The 26,136-nt window shown below is 30.2% G+C and overlaps 2 protein-coding genes across 2 annotated transcripts in view; both read right to left on the bottom strand.

The window, feature by feature from the left end:
• Positions 1-8,354: 8,354 nt before the first annotated feature.
• The window catches only part of LOC111637437 (E3 ubiquitin-protein ligase RING2-like), a 31,284-nt gene continuing 13,502 nt past the window's right edge, over positions 8,355-26,136 (bottom strand). The window contains exon 2 of the mRNA XM_023382925.1: positions 8,355-9,421. Within this exon, the coding sequence (XP_023238693.1) occupies positions 9,195-9,421 (227 nt within the window). The 3' untranslated portion in view covers positions 8,355-9,194. The remainder of the gene's footprint in view (positions 9,422-26,136) is intronic.
• Positions 17,113-26,136, bottom strand: part of LOC111637440 (profilin-3-like) — a 15,985-nt gene continuing 6,961 nt past the window's right edge. Inside the window, exons 2-4 of the mRNA XM_023382927.1 lie at positions 17,474-17,651; positions 17,227-17,388; positions 17,113-17,155 (exon numbers count right to left, since the gene is read on the bottom strand). Coding sequence (XP_023238695.1) covers positions 17,294-17,388; positions 17,474-17,651 — 273 coding nt within the window. The 3' untranslated portion in view covers positions 17,113-17,155; positions 17,227-17,293. The remainder of the gene's footprint in view (positions 17,156-17,226; positions 17,389-17,473; positions 17,652-26,136) is intronic.

The raw sequence follows: 26,136 nt of genomic DNA, 5'->3' as shown, positions 1-26,136 counted from the left end.
AACCGCTCGGCTGTCGAACACCTCACCCCTAATCGGCTGACCTCACATAAGTGTAAGCGTTAATAACGAATAAAATCATTAAGTCCTACCTTCTCGAGAAAGTACATTTGACACTCCTTTATCTCCTCACTCTCAAACTTTAACCACCAAAATTTAATAGCATCAATACCCCTCATATACAAGCCGCCATGCCAATTTTCGTTTCATAATCTTTACTCCATCCTGAGATATTAAGCGAATTTACACATAAACACGAATTTTTTGCCGTTTCTTTGACTTTTTTAGATTCAACAAAAAACCCGGAGAATAAACTTTGACACGATTCCAATACTTTCCCTTGTTATGTATACAAAACAAGGGAAAGTAAGCCAAGAAATTAAAAAATGGAGACAGCCGAATGGATAAGACACTAAGTGCTGAAGTTACACGATGTAGATTAGAACCTTTGCAACTTTAGTTTTCTTGTTTTGTGTAACAAAAGTATTTTATTATTTTACCGTATCATTGGCATTACTTTTATTCCTCGCGTTTAAAGCTTATGAAACAACAGATTTAAAAAACGTGGCGTCATTTCCCTTTTAAAGAAAACGAAGTAAGTCTGTAGATTTAACTCTTGCATGTGCTTAATTAAAGAAAATTTTTATTTCTTCATATTTATTTTCAGATTTGGTATTGTTATACTTGTAGTGTAGGAAAACGCTGCGACTACGCTATCCTATTTTCATATCAGATTTGTCTTTTTCGTCCACGAGCATTAAAGTCTGGAGCTTATTCGCTTGTGGTGACCAGGGGCAGCCGTACAGTATACATTGAGGCACGTACAGGCACTGGGAACTTTTCGTCGGGAGGCCTTTTTCTTTAATTAATCCCCAACTCTAAGATTTCATTTTTAAAAATTGGTTATTCATTTTTATCACAAAAAACTTTTTACTGGTGACAAAATTAAAATAATAATATTTGTTATCAACCGAAAATTTGTTTTAGCGGGTCGTGATTGTTTGGTCGAGTACCGTGATACCATTCTATTTGATTAACGCGATTTTGATTTACGCGGTAGCATCGAGGGATTAATTAACTGCTTTAATCGAAGGATACCTGTATACGTATCTCTTGTTTAACGTAATGATTGAATTGATTAACGCAGCAACATTTCCTATCCAGACAACAAACTGACCACAGGAATATCTTTCAGTACACATTATCCTTCATCCAGTCCCATGCACAGTAGTCCAGCAAAGTTATGTCTAGAGAAATATATACAGGTATTCCTTGATTAACGGAGTTAATTAATATAATTTTACAAGATACCTGTATGTATATACAGGTATCTTGTAAAATGTACTGTACAGTACATACCATACCCGAACGTCTGGCTCCCTCCTTGTTAGATACAGTCGACCCCCAAATAACACGGTAGATACGTTCCGTTCTTTATGAATCCATTTTGTACGAGTCCTTGCCAATCACAGCCCGACACGTGTGAAGTTTACGGACTACGGCTGTTTGAAAAGTTTTCTTCCATAAAATTAATCGATTCCTAGACTAATTCGACTCAACATTTCCAAAACACGTATATTTTTTGGGAATAATCCGTATAAACTATGCTATAAACAAAAAATTGTAGGATTACTTACCGAGTGTGCACCGTTCGACGTCGCCATTGCTTAAGCTTGTTTTCGTCGCGGAGCAGCGCACCAAACTGCGGCCGCGATTTCTGATGTTATTTTTCTGCGTAAACATCGTTGAACTTTAGAGACATCATTAATATAAATCATTTTTATGACCGTTGAATAAGAAATATTTCTTTCACAAGAAATGTATAAAATTAGTGCTGTATTAGACTTACGGTACCTAATTTACATACTGTACAGACGATAGTAAACTCAATTTACCTGCCTAAACTCTCCGTAGCGTGGCGCTGGCCGGCGGAAAGTAGTTCGTCTGCCCGATGACGTTTTACGGAATTATAGGAGTTTTTTTACCGTGTTTGTACGGATACCGTCGCAATTTTTTCGCCGTCATATAGGAATCCGAACTATAGGAACCCGTGTTATAGGGGGTCGACTGTATTATCCTAATTTGCTCTTTGAGACATAGCGGGGCATTTTGTAAACAATGGGTATACTTGTATTGTAAAATACGAGAAGATATAAGAAGGTATATAGTGTATAAAAAGTCTCGAGGAAGATCATTAAAGCATCAGTAAAGCAGCTTGAATTCAAATTCTAACTCCGTGCTTCCACTTAACTTGCATTGGCCATCGTATGTCGAAGCAATAAGTCGAAAAGTGTATAATACTTGCTACTATTCAACTACTATATTCCATATTAATATATTCGGTATCCTTAATCGGAATTGCATCAGCCTATATTCTCATATACATACGCGAATTGAACTTACCATTAAATATAGCTTTTCCCTCTTTTCTATTTTTGTAGTATTTGACCACTTTTCCATTACTTTATGACAGCTTAAGAACACTCAAATACCAATGCATAAGATGCAGAAAATACTGTGAAATTTAGCCGTAAATTCTTTTTAAAAAAAATCGCCCAAATTCGCGCAAGTCGCAATTATCATCAAGAAATTAACCTGTATGAAAAGCCACAGAAAATTACCGGCTCGCTATTTTTATGACGTCATTAATTTGCAAATTCTTTTTTATATGTAACTATGTGAACATTAATTAATACAAAATTATTTCAAATTACCATATATACAAACAGTATATATGTATGGTAATAAGGTTTCTACCGTACACCAGTGCTGTGCGATGTCTATAATTTTAACATCGATGTTTGCCTAAGCATCGATGCTAAATTTCGATGTCGGATTTCACATCGATGTTTGATCGATGTTTGTTGGAACATCGATGTTCAATCAAGATAAACTCAAACAATAAAAAAAAAAAACAAACAAAACCGGGTTTGTTCGAACAGAAGTTCCTGACACATGCGCAATGTCATTTTACAATGCGAAGAATAACGTGCATGCCGGTTCTAAATCAGTTAGTTAAGGACTAGGGACTTGCGTAGGAGTAACGTAAGTAACCTAAATTAAGAAAGAACAGGTACAGATAACTTAGCTCTATTTGATACGTGTACGATCGTACATGCAAAAAAAAAGTCGACAGGGTTTTTTTTTTACTATTTCCGCCCTGTGGGCACTAAGAGGGCCTTTTATAGCAGGCCCATTATGGGTTCGCCAGGCCCACAATGGGGCGACCGGGTGGTGAGGGACAGGGCCTGACATATCCGAACAAACCACCCCCCGAAAAATTCCTGGGGATTCCTTGACCCGTCCGGATTCGATCCCGGGTCCCCCAGAGCGGTAGGCTGCCACCTTGACCGTTGGCCATCCGGTCTCAAAGTCGACAGGTTGCGCGCCACAAGTCGGCGTAAACAGACTAACATGGCAGAGTTGCGGATGAGTTTCAATGAGTGTGAGTTCATTCACTGTTAAAATAGTGTAAATTTGTAAACATATTTGCGAGAACTTTGTTTCATCGCAATTTCACAATTTCTACGAAATTCCCGGACTGTCCGGGTGAAAACCGAACAGGTGGTAACATTAGGAACAAAGAATGAACTGCATGCATCGATGAATCGAAATTCACATATTGCTAACATCGATTCAGGATCGATGTTTCAAAAACATCGGAAGGTCGATGCATCGACGAACAAAAACATCGATGCATCGCACAGCACTACCGTACACCACACATTACTAACATAAAAGCCGTCGCCTGTGTGAGAGAATTCCTTATAACTCCTGTAATTTTTGTCCAATCCAGATGAAATTTTGGTTATATTCGTTTTACGTTCCGACAGAAAGTATAGGCTACTTGTTTTGCGGAAATATTATAGAATAAACGTTTTATCGATTTCGGATCGGTGATCGCACTTACGTTGCAGTAACGTGTCGAGCATGAACACGTGCTCACCGCACGTCGGTGAGCACGTGTTCATGCTCGACAATGAAATTTCCCTTAAGTTGCATTTTCAAATATTTTGGCAAATTGCGTACTTTAAACTTACTTTAAATTTAAACTTTAAAAATGATAGCCAGGTGAGCTACAGTGGACGTCCTCTCCTCCCTTCGTCAGGCTTGTCTTAACCATTACGTTATAAAATTTAATGTTTTGTGAAATTTAGTTTTTGCATTTTATTATATTTATTTCAAAATTTCTTGTATCGACTCTACTTATGGTAAACTGATAAAGGTTTTAAGGGAAATCAAGTTTTGTTGGGCATCCGAAGATGGGAGGGGTAACGGATACTTGGACAAACTGGGACAAGAGGGGAAGTAGTAGTAAAAATTTCAAGAAAAATACACACGTAATTTATGGACAGCCTCTTAGCATTGCCATTGGTTTACTTATCCAGCTGTATTAAAGCCACTTTACCAGGCAATGCACCCATAATCTCATGATTTTTCTGAGGCCACTTGGTATAGGATGACACTAAATGTCTATGTTTTCCCAATCAATGGAAAAAAAGCAATTTTCATACTGCTGCATTTAGGAGTGAGCTCTTTAACAGTTACCGTAGCTTTTTGGAAAACTACTATTAATATACCACAATGTATTTTTTTAAGAATTTTTAATTTGAAAATTTATCAGTTAAAGGAAAAATTCAAGGAAAAATGTAAAGTCTATGAAATAAACACTCCAAAAAAGACCAAAATATGTTACGTATAAAAGTTTTTTAAAAAAACATCTTTATATTGTGTTTTCTCACACCTTAGGAACTAACAAAGTCACACAGCTAAGTTGACCTTTTTCTTGCAACACTTCTGCCTCTATATCTAAAACTCTGTCTTTGTTAGTTTCTGAAGTATAAAGAGAAAAGAAAAAATATTTTAGGACAATGTAATATATTTCAGTCTTTTTGGGAGTGTTTCTTTTATAAACTTTGAAAAGTTATCAATAAAAAAACAAAGCTATGTCAAACCCATGATAAAAAAACTTTGATACATTCATGCCCCTATTGGCTCATGACCCTGGTACCACTAAACTACTTTGCACCATTTTAATTCATGATTAATTGCTTATGTCTTGTATTAAGAAAATGTTATTATTAATGTACATTAAAAATATAAAATGAATATCATCTTTCAGAACAGTAATTGTTTTGTTGAAAAATTTTCTAATTTTAACTCTTATTAAATTTTGAAGTATAATACAGATAGAAAAAGAAAATTTATAAATAAATTTTTATTTAGCTCTGTACTAATTCGTTTTAAACCTCTTCCTACCCTATAAACACCTACAACCTATATGACAGGTCCATTAAAGGTTTAGTTAGGCCCACAATACTAGCCACCAGGTGAGTGTGAGGAGGCCTGATCATTCAAATAATAATAATGAGAATCTGAACTAGATGTCACTGATTGACTAAATTAATGCTAGACACTTTCACATTGTTAAGATATATGGGTGCCACAACTATGCACATTCATTATCGATCAATAGGGTTGACAAGAATTAGAAAACTGCTGAATTTTTAGAGCATAGAAAAGATCCCCTTTGCAGTGTACTAACAACCTTAACAGGCAGCCATTTGGTTGATTCAGGATTTGAACCAGAATCTCCAAGTGATCTTAGCCATCTCAGAAATAATTATCTAGCCCAGGGCTTCTTAAACTTTTTTTATTCACGACCCCATTTATGATTGTGATTTTTTTTGCGACCCAAAAAAATATAAAATAAAGATATATACAAATTTGCAAAAACAATAATGGTGTATTACTACAGTTCACTCTTGTGTTACAATGGAACAGAGATAACTGAATACACTGAAAAGCGACAACACTACACTAGTTCACACTACAGTGTTGCTGAATCATTGTCTCGCTGCACCAGAAGTGGCACAAAGCGCAACTCACGAAACCTATGACACAAACCGTGCCATTTTCAAACTCTCACAAATTATTTTCAATATTTTGCATTAAAATCTCGCAACCCCAAATGGGGTTGCAACCTATAGTTTAAGAAGCCCTGATCTAGCCAGTCAATTCAGAGAATTGAGAATAGAAAATCAAGAAGAAAAAAAAATGGCATTTGCCTTAAGCAAATCCTGATCAGATAGCCTTGTTATAAGACATTGTTCTACATCTGTGAGGTTTGGTTTCAAAAACAATATGGCTCTCAACTCATTCAGGATGGATGCCATTTCAGATATACTGTACTGTATAGTACATTAGCTGATCTTGTTAGGGTCTGACTAGCTCCCATTTGTTTTATAGTTAATAATATGCTTGGTATAATGTACCAAGCATGGCATGTAGAACATAACCCACTGATATTTCATTATTCACAAATTAGAAATGCATTTGCTAGTGTTTCAAAAACTTATAAAATAAATAATTTAAAAAAAATTTTAAACTGATTTCTATTCGTAATTTAAAATAAAGAATAACATTAACACTTTCTGTAAGTGAGATGACAAAGAAAAGTATCACAAAATGAAATTATTTGTATATTTTATGAAGTTTCAAATATTTTGATAAATCAAACAATTATTTTTCACTTGAATGAATTACTTCATTAAAAATTCTAAGTTGTAACAAACAAAAAGAATCTAAAACACAACAATCAAGTTATGTTCACTCTTGTAATTCATTCAATTGCTAATGAAATTTCACAAAATAAATTTTTAGTTGTATTAATACAATTAAATGCCATTTATGCAGATCAAACAGGACTGCACCCAATCTGGATTAATGAAAATGCAGATAAATTCCATACTGAAAACAAATTCACATGACTTAGTGGTTTGAAATAGGAACACAAAAACATTATTTTCATCCTGCAAATGTGAGATTGTTACATATGCACAGTATCTGTTAAGGCTGTAAACAATGTTTCAACATCATAAAAAAAATAATAATTTTTCTACAAAATGTGTAAAAATTTGAAAAGTAATGACTTCAAACCAATCCATATACTGTATACTGGAAATCTGGATTGAATGGGTTTGACTATGCTTAAATATTAAAATTAGTTTTCTAGAAAAAGAAAACTTTCTTTTTTTTTAAAAAGAAAACACACTTAATTTTACATTAACAGATGGTTATTCATCCATTAAAAGTTTATTACTATACCATATAATTTAAAATATAAAATACATTCAATAATTTTTTTTGTTAAGCACCGGTGTATTTGTTCAATGATTTGTATTAATATTTCTAAATCATTACTTTGCATTTTATTATGAAAAAACTGTTAATATCTTATGTTTGAATGTTAAGTTTGTTTTTATTTTATAAAACATCAAATTTTTAATAAATATAAATGCTCTACAATGCAAATGACAATCATTGAATGTAAAGATATGTATTTAAGTGAGTAATTTGTTTAAATCCAATTCATAATGCTTTTCTCAGAAAAAAAAAGAAAACTTTGAAAACAAGCTCTTTCTGATTATACTCTATCATCAGGAGTCAACAAGAGTGAGAAATCTCTCTTATTAAGTCCTGATTACGGATATATAACTCAAAAGCACTGAAGTGCATTTTAAGAAATTTCACTGCAGATAACCATTTTGAATTAGGGTTTATGAACAAGAAGAGTCTTTAATAAGCATGTAAATTTATGGACAGCATGAATGAAGCAAACAAAGGAACAGCCTACCACTCTGGGGAATCCATGATCGAATCTGGGCAGGCAAAGAATTCTAGGAATTTTCATGGATGTCTCCTCCAGATATGTCAAGGCTCTCACCACCTGGCTGCCTCCATTGAGAGATTGGCCAAATGGACCTGGAAAAAGTTCTCTTCATGCCTACAGGGCAGAGACAGTTAAATTTTAAAATATCCAACAATGAGTTGCTTAACTTTCCCAGCAACATTTGGTGGTGCCATCTGTTATGATATTTTATTATTAAAACCTTTTATTTTTAACTATTGTAAAATGGCAAAAAGTTTAATTTCAAGGATAGGGATGGATTTTATAAAAAATTGTAAATGCTAATAACATGTAAAAACATCAAGTCTGACCCTACTGAATATATACATGATCCCCTTTATCTCCCCACCCCCTTGACCTTTACTCACCAAAATTTAATAGAATCAAGCCTCTAATAAACAATCCTCCCTACAAAATTTCAGAAATTTTTAACGAAAAGCATAGGAGTTATTAAGCTTCAAATAGGGTGAACAAAATCATGCCCCCCCCACATACATCCATACATACAGAAATTACCCCTGAATTTTTTGCATTTCTTGATGTTCAAGGTCCAGAGTCTAAAAATGTAAAAATCTGGGGGTTCATTTTTTGACCGATTGCCATGTTTCCTCTCTGTTATATATAACAGTTGGGATAGAAAAACCAAATTTGTAAATTTAATGATAAAACTCTGCTAATTTTAAAATTAAGCAGTTTTTATTTTGATGAAGAACCAGTACATCATTTTTTTGTGATTATAGTAGGATTTATTATATAAAGACCCACATTGAAAATTCATAGGAACCTCAGTGTAGTCTTAAAACATTATGTAAATTGGAAAAAACAGAATTACAAGTTAAAACATTAGTTTGATAAATTTAGAATATACAAATCCCAAAATGAATATTGTTTACTGATGTAACCTTCTGCTTCTTTAATAACTAACTTGCAAATTACTCTGATGTACAGTACAGTACATTACACAATTAAAAACAGAATAAATAACATTTTATTAAAAAGATATTCCTAGAATTTAAAATGTAATAAAAATTGATGTAACCATTCTTTATATTTATTGCAACAAAATCTGTTGAACTATACAAGAGACAATATATATTTTCAATAAGAATATATCTATAGGGACAATAACAGACATCATCCAAATACATATGTTGTGCAATATGGCAAGGAAGGTAATCTATATTCACTCTAGGGATTTTTTTGTTTTTTTTAATGAGGTACAAGGCAGTGCAAAATGTATTGAAAATAATACACTTAGTTGTTATATGTTTATAGTTAGTTTATACACCAATATATTTTGAGTGTATCTGTACATCTCTAATTTCTGATTAGAACATATAGTACTGTATCTTAAACTAAGTCACAATTTTGCCGATATTTACATATGTTTTCTCACATATTAATGATATCATAACAAAAATCAAGATTTGTCTTGAGTTTTTTGAAGTTATGTCTTTTTTTCCCTTCTTAATAAGAAGTACATTATGTTACAAAATAGTACAATGAATCATGACTTCTTCCAAACATAGAACATTTCAAGAGGTTTGTTCAATTTCCAATACTTTCCATTTATCTGATCCAGAGTAAGACTTCCGTTCAGAGGTATGTATTGATCCAGGGAGGTTGTAATATAAATGGTGAAGAGAGAATTTGTTTCTGGAACCTCATTTCCGATGTCATCTGTCTGATGGTCAAATGCAAGTCTCATGGCTAAATATTTTGCTAGGTGATCAACTAAAAATTAAATAAAACATTAAGTTTAATAAAAATGTCAGCAATTGCTAGATTTAACTTATGTGGTAGAATCAAAAATAAACTGAAATTTTGATATAACCTTTATACATTAATAGTCTATGTATTTACAGAAGACCACCTTCAAAATTACTTCTGCAGTTACTCATTTCTGCCAGCATCCACACCAATTATCAAAGCAATCTTGGAAGATATTTCTTATTATGTCTTTAAGGGCTTTCATTGCTGCAGTTTCCAGATTCAGCTACATCAGTCTTTTCTGGTTAATGAATATCTGACCAAGATGGGCGTAACAATGCTTCCTCAACTTCTTTATCTCTTGATCTTGTGCTCCAAACATTTATCTATTCCCTAAAATGAAAGAGAAGTTGAAGAGTTGCAGATTTCAATCAGCAGCAGAGGTGGAAGCAACAGTGACAAGAAAATTATCATAAAAAAATAATAAATAAATAAAATAGCTTCCAGAACTGCTTTAATAAACAATATGGACAAAGGCAGATGTACCGTATGTAACTACAGTAGGAACTTATTTTGAAAGTGGCATGGTGCAAGCATTTCTATGTATTGTGTAATGACATCTGTGTCAAAAATAAACCAAACAGGTTGATTACATACTCCTGCACATATTTTGAAACAATATAAAAGAAAAGATAATTCAACTAAGATGACAATTTGCAGCAACAGAAGAACCTAAATAGTTTTTAATATTAAGTAACAGATGGTGTTTCAATCTATCCAAAACCAAAATGTTAACATTACAGGAAAAAAGCAGTGTACACTGTGACAGACAAAATCAAGTTATTGTCCAAGTCATTCATTCAAATGATAAATTAAGATGAAGTAAATTTACACAGGTGATGCTTTTTTATACTGAGGAGGAAAATCAATACCTAACTAAAAGTGTTTCTTTGATGAAGCAACCTTTCATCTAATCAGCTGGTTAAATGAACTGTTTAAATGATCAACTATTTTCTTCATTCTACTTCTCCAAGTGTTTGGTTGTCTTTATTAGTGCTAATTGATCAAATAATCTAATTTCATTTGTTTCTGTTCATGTTCCTTAAATTCATTGAAACTATTCTAAATTTCATGCTACCCAGACATCTTCCTCAGCAGTATCATTCAAATTTATGATCCTTATCAACATAGAATAAATATTTTCTAACAAATCACAAATTCAGAATACAATATACAGATATGTTTAATATACAAACTGAAGAGCTAAACTTCTTTGATTTTCAAAACACTAGACAAAAGGTGAAGATTTTACTAAAATGGTAGAATGGCTAGGACATAGGGTGAAGTACTGTCTTGTTTGTACAATACATATGGTCAGCCTAGTTTGGACATTTGTGTCAAAGTTGAATGAAGTTTTCGAGATGAATTGGTAGACATGAGCCTATTTTGTGGCTTCCTCAATCACCAGATATTACATCTTTTGATTTTTTTATGTTAAAAGCTTCATCTACACAATACCAAATCCAATTCAGTTGTTCTGAAGAACAAAATTGTATAGCTTCAGAGTGATTAGATGGATGTGTTGCAAACTACTAATGGTTTTTTATTTAGGTTTCAATATACAACTTTTCAATATACAAGGTTTCAATATACAAGTTTTCTTTTACTGTCACAAACTATACTATCTTAGTCAATTACTTTTTCTGTTACATTGTTTCAAAATGTAGGCAGGACTTTGTGACCATCTTGTATTTATTTCTTAGAAGATCATTCAATAGAATATTTGATACTTCAATTACTCAAACATGGTAAAAATAAATCAAATCTTATTCTAATATCTGTCCATTCTAAATGAACAAAACTCTTTAAGATCAATATTTTGTAGATATTTAAACAAAAATATCTTTTAAATGTTTAAAATGAAGAGGACTATTCAATACCCAAAATGAATATTCAAGACTTAAAACAATAAAAGTTCAGTTACTTAAATCAAATAATAAAATTTGATAATAAAAATGTATTTAGTACAAGCATCAGATTGGATTTTGAAAAAAAAAAAAAACAAAACAAAACAACTTAGTCAATGGAACATTCTTTTCACACTCCAGCCTGATGCTGGTACCAGCATTCTGAAAATATTTATCAGTTTTTCTCATCTAACTTCTTAGAGATGAACTTTTATTAGTTGTTATAATAATTACATGAGTTAAAAAGAATAGATGTATAGTTAAAGAAAGTAATTTTTATATTCAGTACAATTCTTCAAAATATTGAATATCCTATTAAATAATCTTCATAAATACAGAATTATTATAAAACACTTTGATAAAACATAAAATGTTTTATCAAATATTATGATATATTTATACATAATTCATATTGCAGATTTCTAGATTTGATAATATGAGTATTTACTAAAAATTATTAAAAGCCAAACTAAATATTCAATAGTTATAAATAATAAGATTTGGGAATTTGCCAGAAAATTAAGAGGTTAGATTATTAAGAGCCAAATTAGAAAGAGTTTACTGTATATAAAGAAGTTAAAATGAAATTAAGAAAAACTTAAAAACTTGAATTCATTTGAGAGAATCACAGATACAGATATTTACATGTATTACTAGGCTGATCATAAATTTTTGATACCAAATGGAATGGGATGTGGCAGGTGATTAAAATAGGGCATCTCTTATTAAAATTTCATCAAAAAAATAGAGGTGAGCATTATTAACAATTTGTTAGTAGATTATTAGTGATATTAATTTGTTGACATAAAAAAGAATATGCAAATTTTTTTAAAAGATTTTAATGAAAAAGTACATTTTTATTAAAATATGATATCAAATTTAATAGTAAGGGTGATGTAGAAGGTTTCTTAACATCAAACCAAGCATATTTTTCAAATGAACTTAATTTGTTTACATTATTTTGTTTAAGTTCTGGTCACTTGCAATTTTATTGTAAAACTTATAAAGCAAAACTGTGGCATACAATGCAATAATTACATTTTTTCATAGTTTCAATATTTAATTTCAACTTCTCTTTCAGCCATAGGGAATTCACAAGTGAAAATATTCTTTCTATAGAAGATATAGTTCCCAAGAGGGGAAAAAACTAATTTTATCAATAATAATTAAAATGTTGGAATTCATGATCCTTTTCATGCACTTCATTAATTATTTTGACTCATCTATCAACTATGCTGATTTTTTTCTTCAGTCAATTTCTTCAAATGTTTTATTATTAATCTTTATTAGAGAGGTTGCAGCTAACATTTTCACAATGAAAACTTTGGCCACAACCTCTCTATTAGCATCCAATTGCTAAATTTCATCCAATTCCATTTGTGTAATATGTGTTCCTTAAATTCATTGCAACTATTCTGTAAACTATATTTCATGTTATTTCTTCCTCAGTATCCATTCAAATTTAAGCATTTCCTAGCATATCATGAGTTTTGAATACAATATACAAATGTGTTTAATAAAACAAGACAAAAGTGAAAATTTTACTAACACAACAGAGTAGCCAGGACAAAACAGATGATGTTATATATGTATTACCAAGTATATATGGTAATGTAAGATAATTTTAAAAAATATCTTTTTTTGTTTGTTTTCTTTTTATTTCTTTCTGTAATTTTTGGTTTTAAGAAACTTTTTAATAATTTTTTCAAAGTTGTAGATTTTTACTATGACAAAAGTAAGCTAAACATAACAGTTAATCTAATTAGATGAAGTTTTACAAATATAGTTATATATTTGTAACTATATAGTTACAAACATCCAAACCTGATAGTTATATATTAAAGCCAAATGATTGCCAAATTATATTGGGCTATATTGCTACTACTATTAGTAGTAATAGTATTAATAATAATAGTAATATAGTCCAATATAATTTGACAAATATTTGGCTCTAATAGATGAAGTTTTTTCTTATCTTTACCCAAGTTATTCTTTATAATTTACTTAATGCAAATATTTAATGCAAAATACATTTTTAACTAAAAATATACCATAGCAAAAATAGGTCCGACAGACAACCACAAGTGCAAACATTTCTGCAAGAGATATTTAAATACAAGAACAAGTGGTGATCACAATAATAGAAGTTTTAATTTTGTGATGACCAATGATTTTTCTCATTACTACAAAATGATGAAAAAATTGTTACTTGCCACCCAATTTCTCACTTTTCTGACCTAAATAGCCTTTGTCTAAAATTAAATATATTTAAAAAAAAATCAATGCTTAATTCCTGCTTGATATTTATCAAATATACAATAAAGAATCTACTTGGAAAGTTTCTAACCTAATCTTCCTACAGGGCTTGTGCTAGACTTTAAATATGCTGAGTCATTTTGACTTGTGAATCAGAAATATGAGTCAAGTACAAACAATTACAAGTAAAATTTAAAAAATTAAATTTCTAATAGTCATTGATTTCATTTAATTAAATACATATTTATGACCCAGTTTGATTCAGACTGCTTACTTACAATAATGTGAATTTTAATTTGAAATATAGTAGATGAATATGCTACAAGATAAAAGAAAATTACATTTTCTTCTTCTGTCTTTTTACATTCAAATGCTTTCAATAGCTCTGCATTTGGAAACTGAAAAACTGATGGGCCATTTAAGGTGATTGTCATCAAGGTTTTTCAATTATTATTTTCAAGCAGCTCTGTTGAGAGCACTTTATCCTAAATGCTCTCACATAGAGCACTGTTCAATGATAAAACTAGACCACAAGTGTGATATGCTTGCTACAATACATTTATTAATTGTGGTTTAATATTCATTTAAGCTTTTAATTTATTTCCATTTCTACGAAATTTTATAATTTACAAGAATTAATAATAAAATGTCTTCAATTATTTTCCATTCTTGCTAGTTATTTTTCTGTATCAATTTACCAAATTATATTATTCCTAGAGTTGTTTGTTATAGATTTTTGTTTGTTATGTGTGTTAACTACTTTTAATAACTTAATAAACTAAAATAAAAGTAATTGACAAAATTAAAAAACTAAATGTAATGCATAGTAGTACACTTACTGTTAATAAACTTTTAATTTTCTGAATTTAATGATACTACTGATAGGTAAACTATTTATCAGAAAAAACTAAGTAGCCCAAAAAGTCATCCATATGATTAAAAAATCATAACCTTTATCATTTGAACACTAGGGCCATCCAAACATGTACAGTTTAAGAGGAGGAGGAGGTGGTTGTGAAAAAGTATATCATTGTACACAATGGAGAAGGTGGGGGTTGAGGCATTGTCTACATCAGCAGTTCCCAACTTATTTTTATTGTGGAACCCTTTTCACCTTAGTAAAAAACATTGGAACCCTGATATTTTTTAATAATTATAGATAAAACAAGAAATAGAAACAACAAAAAACAATTTACTGAAAATGAAAAAAAAATCATCATAATACCAGGCTGCAATTTTTAATCATATTCTTAATTTATCCAGTTTTTTAATTTAAAATATACAGGTAACCCCCGTATAACACAGGAGTTACGTTCCAAAAAATTGCCGTGTTATGCGAATCCGTGTTATACGAAACAAAGAACTAATACGAAAAGGAGGGTTAGGTTCCAAAAATTAAAAAACATGCTATTATATTTTCATAATTAAGATAAATATCTTCATAAAAATTTTTTAAGTGATACATATTAATATAAATTAAACAATGTTTTCTTCGTCATCACTAAAAACACTATTAATTAACCGAGAGCGTTTTCTTTTTAGCAAGTTATCCTTATCCTCTGAGCATTTTTCTGCATTATCTTCAGATCCATGCTTTACCTTTTGCAAAAAGTATGTAATTTTAGATTGCTTGCTTCTAGTTAAAAGGTCTTTATAAATTTCCTTATATGGTGCTAAGCACTTATGAAGAATAAAGCAAGTATGGAATAAGGGGAAAACATTCGGCAACATCAGAAGCAGAAGCGTTGAGATCTGGCAACATTGAAACAAGTTTCGAGAAGGACAAGGTGTATCGACAGAAGGCGAGAAAAGAAAATTTACACACTGAAGTACTAATTGTTCACGAAAATAATAATTTTTGTCAACTATTAGTAATTAAGTATGTAAAAATTTATTATAATACATTTCATGTTGTACGAGGGTTTTACCCAATTCTCGAACCGTGTCAGAGTGAATCCGTACTATAAAAGTACTGTGTTATACAGGGGATGATACCAATTCTCAAACCGTGTTAGAGCGAATCCGTGCTATAGAAGTGCCGTGTTAAACGGGGGTTACCTGTACATTCTCCATCTCAAATTAGTATCTTGCCCCTGTACATCATACTTTTCCTGATAACAACAAAGTCATGCCAGTCATCTATGTAACCCCCATTCAGGGGAAAATTTTTGAATTGAATTCACTTGACTTCCAATATAACTATACACAAACTTACACTGGAAGTTTGTGTATAGTTATCAGGACCTCCTGCATAAGCTTTCCATATCTGGTCTTGGCTTTCATATATCTGACATCATTCTTGAAATTAAGGAAGGACAGACAGTGGGAATTTATAGGTCTACAATTTTTTCAAATTGCAGTCCAAATACTTAAACTATCACAAAACAATTACAGTGCATAACTCTGACTGATATGTCTGCCTGTACACTGTAGTGTGTTGTACTATCTGTAAACTACAACACACTACTCTATAGTGTGTTGTAGTTTACAGACAGTGTAACAAACAACCTCTGGGAATAATATAATTTGGTAAATTGATACAGCAAAATAACTAGCAAGAATGGAAAATAATTGAAGACATTTTATTATTAATTCTTGTAAATTATAAAATTTCGTAAAAATGGAAATAAATATAATGACATAAATAAATTAATACCTTGGTTACAGTGACGCTCATCTAACACAACTGTCCATCACTAGTATCTGTAGATGGTAGTATGCACAGTACCATCAGGCATCTGACTGGCCACTCCCATCATTAGATTCAATAGGCTTGCACTATAGATATTGGCATATTAAAGTATATTTAATAATTTTATTATTTATATATTATATTTATTCATATAGTATGGTTATTGAAACCATGACGTCATATTATTTTACACGGCCGACATACTTTTTTTTAACTTAAAAAAATGTGTGAATATAAAATAACTAGATTTTTACATACAAATTCAATTATATTCTTTCACTCAGCGTCAAGCATATTTTTTATAAGCGCATCATAGAGATGGTGAGATGTTCGAGGCGGCAGAGTCCATTCTGTGAAATCTGATTCCACTTCGAGCCGGATTAGCAAAAAAATTTCATAGCTAGGCTAATCTGGATGTGTAGATCCCGCTTCTTACCAATTTGTCGCTTCGTTGTGAGCCTGTACGAAGCAATGATGAGCTTGCTAAAAGAAGGTCCTCACATGGTAGAATTTTAAAAAAGTGTGCTTGCTGAATATCGCGTCTTAAAGTATTATAACTTATTTAAAATACAAAATTATTCATTTCGAATTGTAATTCTCGCCAATAATTAATTGAATTTTTTATAACCGCAGTCTTTAATTTATTTTCTAGCAGTGTCTTCGTAGTTTGTTAGTCATAAAATCTTATACAAACACATGAAAGAACAAATCAACAAAAATAATATATTCATTAATTTAAATGAAAAAGTATTTATTATTATTATTTTGTAATAAATTTAATCATAAAAATTTTCAAAAATTATTCGGTTCTTAACAGTTTTAATTTCAAATTATATCCTGAAACTGAGAAAAATATTGATTACTGTAATTAAATCTCTTTCTATATTTAAATATTTTTGAGAACAAAACTTTACCTTGATTTAATTATATTGAATATGAATTAAACGTTTATAAATTTAATAATTTATAGATTATAATTAATTAATAAGCATCCTTGCTTTTTTCCACAACTTCATTCATCTGCTTGAAGACATTGATGGTCGCCTCATTGCACGAATGAATACCTATCAACACAACTATACAAACACACATTTCTCTTAATTAATGAGATTTAAATTCTTTATTATATGTGTAAAATATTTAAAATAAATTAAAAATTACTTTTGTTATTTTGACATTTGATTAAAATGCAACCAAGATTTCGTTTCCTTGCCAGAATAGCATTATCTATATTTGTTAGATAAATGAAACGAAGAGCTTTCAGTGTGACTCCAGTTGAGAATAGCATTTCTGGAGAGTCAAATCCTTTTTTGATGTTTTTTATTTCCTCCGGACTTACCTAAAATATTATCTATAGATTAATTGAAAGAAGTTTTTAGTTTGTTCGAATTAGTTTAATAAACTGCTGGTGCTAAATATAGGGTTCGAGTATCAAATTAAAGATCTAATCCTGTGGATACCGCTGCTGAAGAGAAATTTGAGAAATATGCGATTGTGTCAGGGGTGACGGGTTAGCAAAAGTACAATGTTAAGTCTACAGGACAAACATATCGGGGGGCTTGCGCATCATAGAATGGTTTAATTTTTTAAACCGTTCCTGTTTTTTTAACATTAATAAATTCATAACATAAATTTGTACTTCGCGTTGATCGGGCTTTTGATTGGGTAGAAATTCTGCATGAATATTCTTTGAAACCCTAGAAAAAATACTGTGAAGTCCCGTCTCCCAAACACCCATAAAGCCCACTTTTTGTTAACTTTAGTCCAAGAAATTCTTTGTGTTTTGAAGTTTCATTATTGTAAATACAGTATACCCCCCTATAACATGGGTTCCTATAGTTCGGATTCCTATATGACAGCGAAAAAATTGCGACGGTATCCATACAAACTAGTTAAAAAAAACTCCTATAATTCGGTAAAACGTCATCGGGCAGCCGAACTACTTTCCGCCGNTTTCGAACTCGATATTCGGAATTACTTCAGGTGTTTGGAGTAAAAAGAAATCGGCCTCTGAAAATCGGCAAATCTTATCCATGTATATATAGTCTGTCAGTGACTTTTTTACTTGCCGTGACTCATGATTTATATGTTTGATAGTTTTAAGGTTATTTTTTAAATGGTTTTCTAGCTTTAGGTTAAATTTTACCATTTTACAGTTTTTGTTATCTTGTCAAACATTATACAATCAATCAATCAATCAATCATTATTTTATTAAGGTGTGAACACACACATCCTGGCCCCGCATAATAGCATTACCAAGAGTAAAGAATACATCAAACATTATACAGTCGACCCCCTATAACACTGTTGATTATTCTGCGTTTTATATGAATTCCATGTTGTACGAGTCACTTAGATTTTACAAATACATGTGCCGAGCTGTGAACAGCTCACGTATTTGTAAAATCTAAGTAACTTGTACAACACGGAATTCATATAAAACGGAATAATCAACAGTGCTATGGGGGATTGACTGTATCATGATTTCGGTTCATTCCATTACCAATAAAATCTGACCTCCCTATTTATAAAGCTATAAATAACTCTAGCACGTACATAGGATGTCACCAGAGGACTCCATCCAAGATTACAACAATTACATCTTACATCTCAAATCTGCATTGGCACATTCATACATCACTAGACTCAACATATTTTACTGCAGAACTAGATTTTACTGCAGATTTTACTAGGGTTCCATGGAACACAAGTTGGGAACCCCTGGTCTACATGAATTTTAGTACTATTAGGAATTCATTTTTATAAGCCTATTTACTAGTGACGTGAATAAACTATCAGAAAATATTTGCAAAACTTTTTTTTTAACTAAGTCATTTCTTCAATATCAGGGGCTCTATGAAATATTGTACACATTAAAGGGGAGGAGGTTTGCCAAAAGTATGTAATTGTACACAACAGGGAGGGAGGAGTTCAAAAGTGGCTCAAAAAATTACACACACAATTAATTACAGTTTCACTCAAAAAATAATTCAATTCCCATTTTTTCACATAATATAGTAATGTGTTTGGCCACATTACTGATTATAATGAAAGACTGGTCACATGCATTTGTTACAATAATTATTCATAAATTGGGAAGAGCCTATACTTACAGAGTTGAGAAATATTGACTCACAAGTAAGAATTGTAGACCTCCTAATATTGAAGAAATAAAGTTATACAAACATTTTCTTACTGATAGTTTATTTGCACAATTACTAAGATTCATATTAGTGGTATACAGATTTGTTATTATAACTAAAAATATCTAAATAGACAATGCCTCAACCACTCTCTTTAAACTGTTAATATAATTAATGGATGGCTGTAAAGAATACTTTTAAATCAAAAAGGTTTCCCCTGGTGACGATACTTTACATTCATAATTCGTAAGTTTTTTTCCGTCCTATGGTTCTTTTTATTTTTTATTATTTGAAGACAATTCGTCCAAGTAGGAATCACCATTTATTAGTTTTCTGCAGTTTAGACGATACAATTTCGGCAACCGACCTTCCTTTCTAGGCTACTAGCCGCCAACATTTTTTTAAAAAAGTCCTTTAAAAAAACACAAAAAAACACTTCCAATTAAAATACAAAAATTTTCTAAAATCGGAACTGGTGGTTTTCGAATGTCTTTCCTTTTACCATCTGTACCCTTTGGAGTGTTTCGGCCTTTTATCCACAGACAAGTGAGCGCTGGAAAATGTAGATCAAAAAGATTCCCCCTGGTGACGATACTTTACAGTCATAATTCATAAGTTTTTCTGAATTGTCTTCAAATAATAAAAAATAAAAAGAACCATCGGACGGAAAAAAACTTATGAATACTTTTAAATCAGAAGAAAAGCAATTTTGATAAGATAAATTTAAAAGTCAGAAATTTTAACTTTCACATAGTATAATTTTATCATAATTTTAAATCTACAATGCTAAATGATTCAAAAGAAACTCTGAGTTAAAAAATTATAAAATATGGTTAAATTATTTTGTAATATATTATTTTGTCAATAATTTTATTACAAGATGCCATTGGCCTTTATTTATACTTTTCACATTACAGATTTAATTTTGTAATAATTGTTAACTGCATTACTTTATTACATTAGAAGGGAAAAAATTCAATAAAAATGTTAACATATTCTAATAAATATTGATACTTTAAACACTTCTATAATAACCTGTTTACTATGTGAGAAATTTTTAAATAGAGATTTAATTTTTCTGAACTTTATTTTAAATCATATTGATCCTAACAGAAAATATAAGGGATAGTCCGTTTCAATCAATCAACTAGAATAACTTGGAAAATATGCATCCTACAAAAAAATTCATGTAACAAGAACTGTTGGAATTCAAGGGCCATAAGACTTCAGTTTCATCATAGATGGCACTAATCAGTGAAAATGGGGTCAACTCCATTTTATTAAATGGAACTTATCTAAAATAGTTTTATGAAATATGATGCATTTATCAGAAATTATTAATGTTTGAAGTTTTACATAGCTGCCAGACCATGCACAGGTGAATCTATGAATATCTGTGAAGTTCATTGAAAAAGAAAGAAAAACATTCAAAAAATCTTTAGGAAATTATTAATATTTGGTGGAACCATGACCAATATCATCTCTTTATCACAAGCTTGATGATTTAACATGCTATGGCAGTAGTTTTTTTTATCAATTTATTACTTGAAGGAGAAAAAAATGAATCCACCAAATAATAGTAGTTCCCTAGTAATCATTTCAGCATTTTTATTCCTTTTTTCAATGAACATTAATAGATTGTTAAATATAATAATAATAATAAATTGTTAGATTATAATTTTATTTAATTCAGTGTTTCTCAACCTTTTCTAATAGTGACATCTCAACTTAGAAATTTTTTTTCTTGTGGCATTCCACTTCTTTATTAATGTAGTTATTGCATCTTTTATAATTTTAGTAATACACAAAAGAAGTATTATGGCACTACTCAGCACTATATTACACAGTACTCCTGAAATGTAGCAGGAACCTTGATTGAAAACAACTGATTTAATTTATAAATGTCTTCCATAAATAATGTTAACTTATATTTTTATAAATGTAGTCAGTCCTTGATATAACAGTCCTCAATATAGTGAATTTTATAATTGCCAAAGCACACCAAATAAAAATAATCATAAATACACAGAAAAGGACTTTCTGTAAGCATGAGAAAAACTAATTTTTTCAAACAATTTTCATTTCTTTTAACAGAAAATAAATAAAAACTGTAATCCTTACAGTATGATTTTGTTTTAAAAATATTTTTAAGTGTAGAAAATACAGATAAACCGATTGGATGATTCTCAGTATGTATGTATTTATATTTCATAAGTTAGCAGTTTTGTCACTGTTGCTCTTCCATTTATTATTACTTTTTCCTGATTTACATTACATACCATTGCTATTAAAACTGTTTTAACTTAGACATTTATTTGCTATTATATTAAAATCATATAAATTAACATGCCTTTCTATTTAATGAATATTTGCACTAACACACTTCCTCCAATAAATCAAGGATGAAATTTCCATATTACAACATTACTTAAATTATAAAATTGACTTTATAATTTATTATAATAGTTTATGTACTATCTTTTATACTTATTTGAAAATCTAGAATAAATGAAATTTTTGATAATTTCAACTTTATAAGAAATCCCAAACTATATGAATTTAAAAAGTACTATAACTAAGTCAATACTGTATGTGCTTTTTTTCTTAGATTTAATTCAAATAATGATAGATCAAAAAATGAAATTGTTTTATTTACAATAGCAAAATTAAATCCAAGCAAGTCCAAAAGGGTAAAGTTAAAAAATATTTTTCAATTTAGTTTGTGAATTTTTACAATAAAGGTAAAAAATTAACAAACTACATTATAATGTTACTATAGTGTACAGTAGACTAAGAAGGAATTGAATAGGCACAAAGTAAAAAATTAGATACAATATACTGTTTTATTAATAGTGACATGTTTCTGTTTGAATTACCAAATGAAAGGTGTTAACTCCCAAAACCTCCCATGCACAAGGCCTTACTTAAACCCAACTTGTATACAATTTACCTACATGTTAAAAAATTATTTTTATTTATTCCATCCTCATAATGTGATCCAATATAGCCTACTTTATTATAATTCTTAATGCATATGCATTTTGGGTTTTAGCCCCTCTTTAGTACATGCTTTATGTAATATATTTAGTAAAAAACATTTTATTTATTTATTAAAGTTACGAAAACTTTTATATATAAAAAATGTTACTAAAGATGGTTAAATAATTTTTTAAACAAGATCATGTTTACTTGTGTTCATATCAGTTACAAAAAACTTTTAAACAGTATATAAAAATTTTAGTTTTCTAAATTTACAGTCTTTCTGAATCAATCAATAAAAATTGTATTATTCAAAAATGACGAAATATAATAACTGTTCTTCTTTTAGAAATCTTAAACTTTTTAATCCACTTAATATTTTTTACAAATATATCTCATCTTCAAAATATGTAATCTTAATCTTAAACAAGTTTGTTTTTGTATATCTATTCTAAAGGCAAGATTTTAACCTAATATTTTTGAAAGATAAAAGTTTTAAAGAATTGTTAAAATATCTTTGCTACATTTATAATGAAATTACAATAGAGTCTTATTTTACATGAAATTTATAAGAATTTGTGGTTTTTGTAGAAAAAAAAATGGTTAGGTTAACCTTGGATGCACAGGGTGCACACACTGACTATTTTTATTGTGAAATTCAATGTGGAGTAAAAATAATGATATAAAAATTAGAAGCAATTTTCTATTAGAAAAATTATCATAAAGATAAAACAACAATAAAAGAGTGTAATGTAGGCATGAAGAAACAGAAAAAATTGTAAACAAGTTATGTAAAGTAAAAAATAAACTATAACTTTTGATACTGTAACAAAACCACAAGAGAGTGGTGTCAAATACATTTTAATGTTTTTCAGTTAATTGTAATGATTGCATTAGTGAATAAGCAATCATCTGGAACTACAGTACTTGGAATGAAGCACAAATTTGTCTTATTTTAATTAAACCATACGAGCTGTTCAGGGGAACAAAATGGAAAACGCCAAAATGAAAGTTTTAGAATGTAGCAAAAATAAAACTGAGACTGAACCATAAATCTGAATAATTTTATTATAACCAACTTTTTACTGAAAGTGTTTTACAATCAATCTAATTTCATAATGATATAATTAAAAGAGCCAAAAGATCACACCTGGACCTGACCTTACCATTATGTATCCCTGAGCAGCTGATATAATGACATATTAAGTTTCTTGTACAATTTTTTTAAAATTTCAATTTCATATCAATAATTAATTTAAAAATAAAATAATTCATATTTGCACATTGTTGTAATTCTCTTAGTATATTCTTTTACTTTTATTATTTTTAATTCCAACTGTAATGTTTTATCCAGAAATATTGTATTTTTTAAATTAGTAGATAAAAAAGCTAATTTAAAATAGTATTTTATAAAACATAAATATTTAAATATATATATATATATATATTGATAAGTTAAAGATTAAAGTTAATTTTAACTTTTATAAACATAAAGAAAAATCTCATTTACCTAACCCATTTGGGATTATTGTTTAAGTAACAAATCTAATATTTCCGAGATAATAAAAATAATTTGTTTTATACAATAAAAATAATAAAAATGAAATAAAAATAATTTCATTATTACACAAACTGTCAATTAATCGTTCTTTAAAGTTAATTTTATTCTGTGTAATCATGAAATACCTGTCATAAGTTAAGTATTATTAACTGTGAAGGATGATTAATTGACAATTTATGTCATAATGCAAATAACTTTTTAAAATATTCTTTACTTTAATTTTTTAAAATATTTTTATTAAATACCGAAACTTGTGCAAAATTTCGCGTTATTAATTGAAGTAAAATGGAAGGGAGGATTTTGATCTGCTTGGTTAATTTCTTACAAATTAATGATCATACTGATACTAATATAAACAGGTATTATTCACCCAGCTGTAGTTAAATGTTTTAGATATTTTATCATCCTGCACATACCAAAGAAATGAAAGAGAAATTTAGACTATTCTGTAGATTTTTGATATTTTTCTATGAATATGTAGGTGACACTTTCATAGCAAACATACGGATAGACCGACATAGAGGTACACAATAGATGTTATAAAGATTGATATATAAATTTCATTTCAAAACTGTAATTTTTTGTAGTTTTTATTAAAAAAATCTCTATAAAGGTAAACATTTCAAAGACGGCGATAAAATATAAATGTTTGACAAACTGATGATGATATGTGTATAAACGTAATGTTCAAATAAAACCGACGAGAGTACAGTAATTCTATAAGAAAAAATTTTCGGAGAGATTTTATATTTTATAGAACTGTATATCATAAAAATTCTCATGGGATTATGGTGGTATACTATTATATAGTTTGATATACAAGAGTCGTTCAAGATTAAACGAGACTTTTGGGCCTATGAGTTCGAAAAATAACTGTAGCATGATAAAAACTGAAAGGAGTAGCATTATCCATTCTAAGATTTCGGTAGCAAGCATATGTATTTTGTGCAAGTGTAGCAGTTTTAGCGATCATGGCGGAAAGTAATGTGTCTACAACAGTGGAAGAGCGGCGCGTAATTAAATTTCTTGTAAAAGGAAAAGTTAAACCTGGTGAAATTTTGAGAAGTTTGAGTGTATAGTATGGGAAACAAACGCTATCGCGAGCAAGAGTGTACGAATGGTATCGATAATTTGGCGAAGGATCAGAGTTGGTTACAAATGAAACACTTGGACATGTTCGTCCAACTGCAGTAACGCCAGTGAATATCGCACGAGTTGAGCAAGTTATCCTGGAGAACCGGTGAGTAACCGTGAGACACATTGCAGACGAAGTGTCCATTAGTATCGGTAGTATTAAGAAAATCATCCACGAGCAATTACTATTCCTCAAGATGTGTTCCAGATGGGTTCCCCGACAGCTGACATGTGATCAGAAATGGATACGTAAGGAGATATGTGAGCAGTTTCTGAATCCATTTCGTAGCGAAGGTCCCAGCGATTATCATTTGTTTGGGCCCCTTAAAGAGCACCTGGGAGAAACGAAATTCCAGACAGACGAAGAACTGCAGCAAGTTGTCCTGTGCTGGTTACGACGTCAGCCCACTTCTTTCTACGAGAGAGGTATCAGGACATACCCCGCCGTTGGAAACCGTGTCTACATACAGATTGAGAGTATTTCGAAAAATTGACGTAGTTTTTACATATTTTCGACATTCCTTTTAGTCTGTAAAAATAAAAGTCTCGTTTAATCTCGAACGACCCTTGTATATTCATATGTCAATTTTAGATAATCAATTAAATATTCGGTCCAAACAGAATCAACACCAGACTTATATACTAGCTTATGTTTATGGAAAATTTTGAAAAATTAGGGGAGACCGGGGCAAGATAGGCATGTTAAGCTTTACTTAAATTTTGTGTAATAAATACTGCTGTAAACTGAAAAAAAAGCTTTGCATATTGTCTACTGGAATGTTTTCTTACTATAGAACTGGTTAAAATCAGTTTGGAAATAAAAATAATTAAAATAATTACAACTTTACAAGAAGAGAGAAATTGACGAAGTTGCCCCGGGTATAGGGGCAAGATCGGCAACTTCTCTCTTTTTGTAAAGTTGTAATTATTTTAATTATTTTTATTAAAGTTGCCCCTGGTATAGGGGCAACAGTAATGGGGCAAGATAGGCACGTATATAAAATTA

Source organism: Centruroides sculpturatus, unplaced genomic scaffold, assembly GCF_000671375.1.
Source record: "Centruroides sculpturatus isolate CEXI.00-Female unplaced genomic scaffold, Cexi_2.0 scaffold1168, whole genome shotgun sequence".
NCBI classification, from domain to species: domain Eukaryota; kingdom Metazoa; phylum Arthropoda; class Arachnida; order Scorpiones; family Buthidae; genus Centruroides; species Centruroides sculpturatus.
This window is presented reverse-complemented; position numbering and strand designations above follow the sequence as displayed.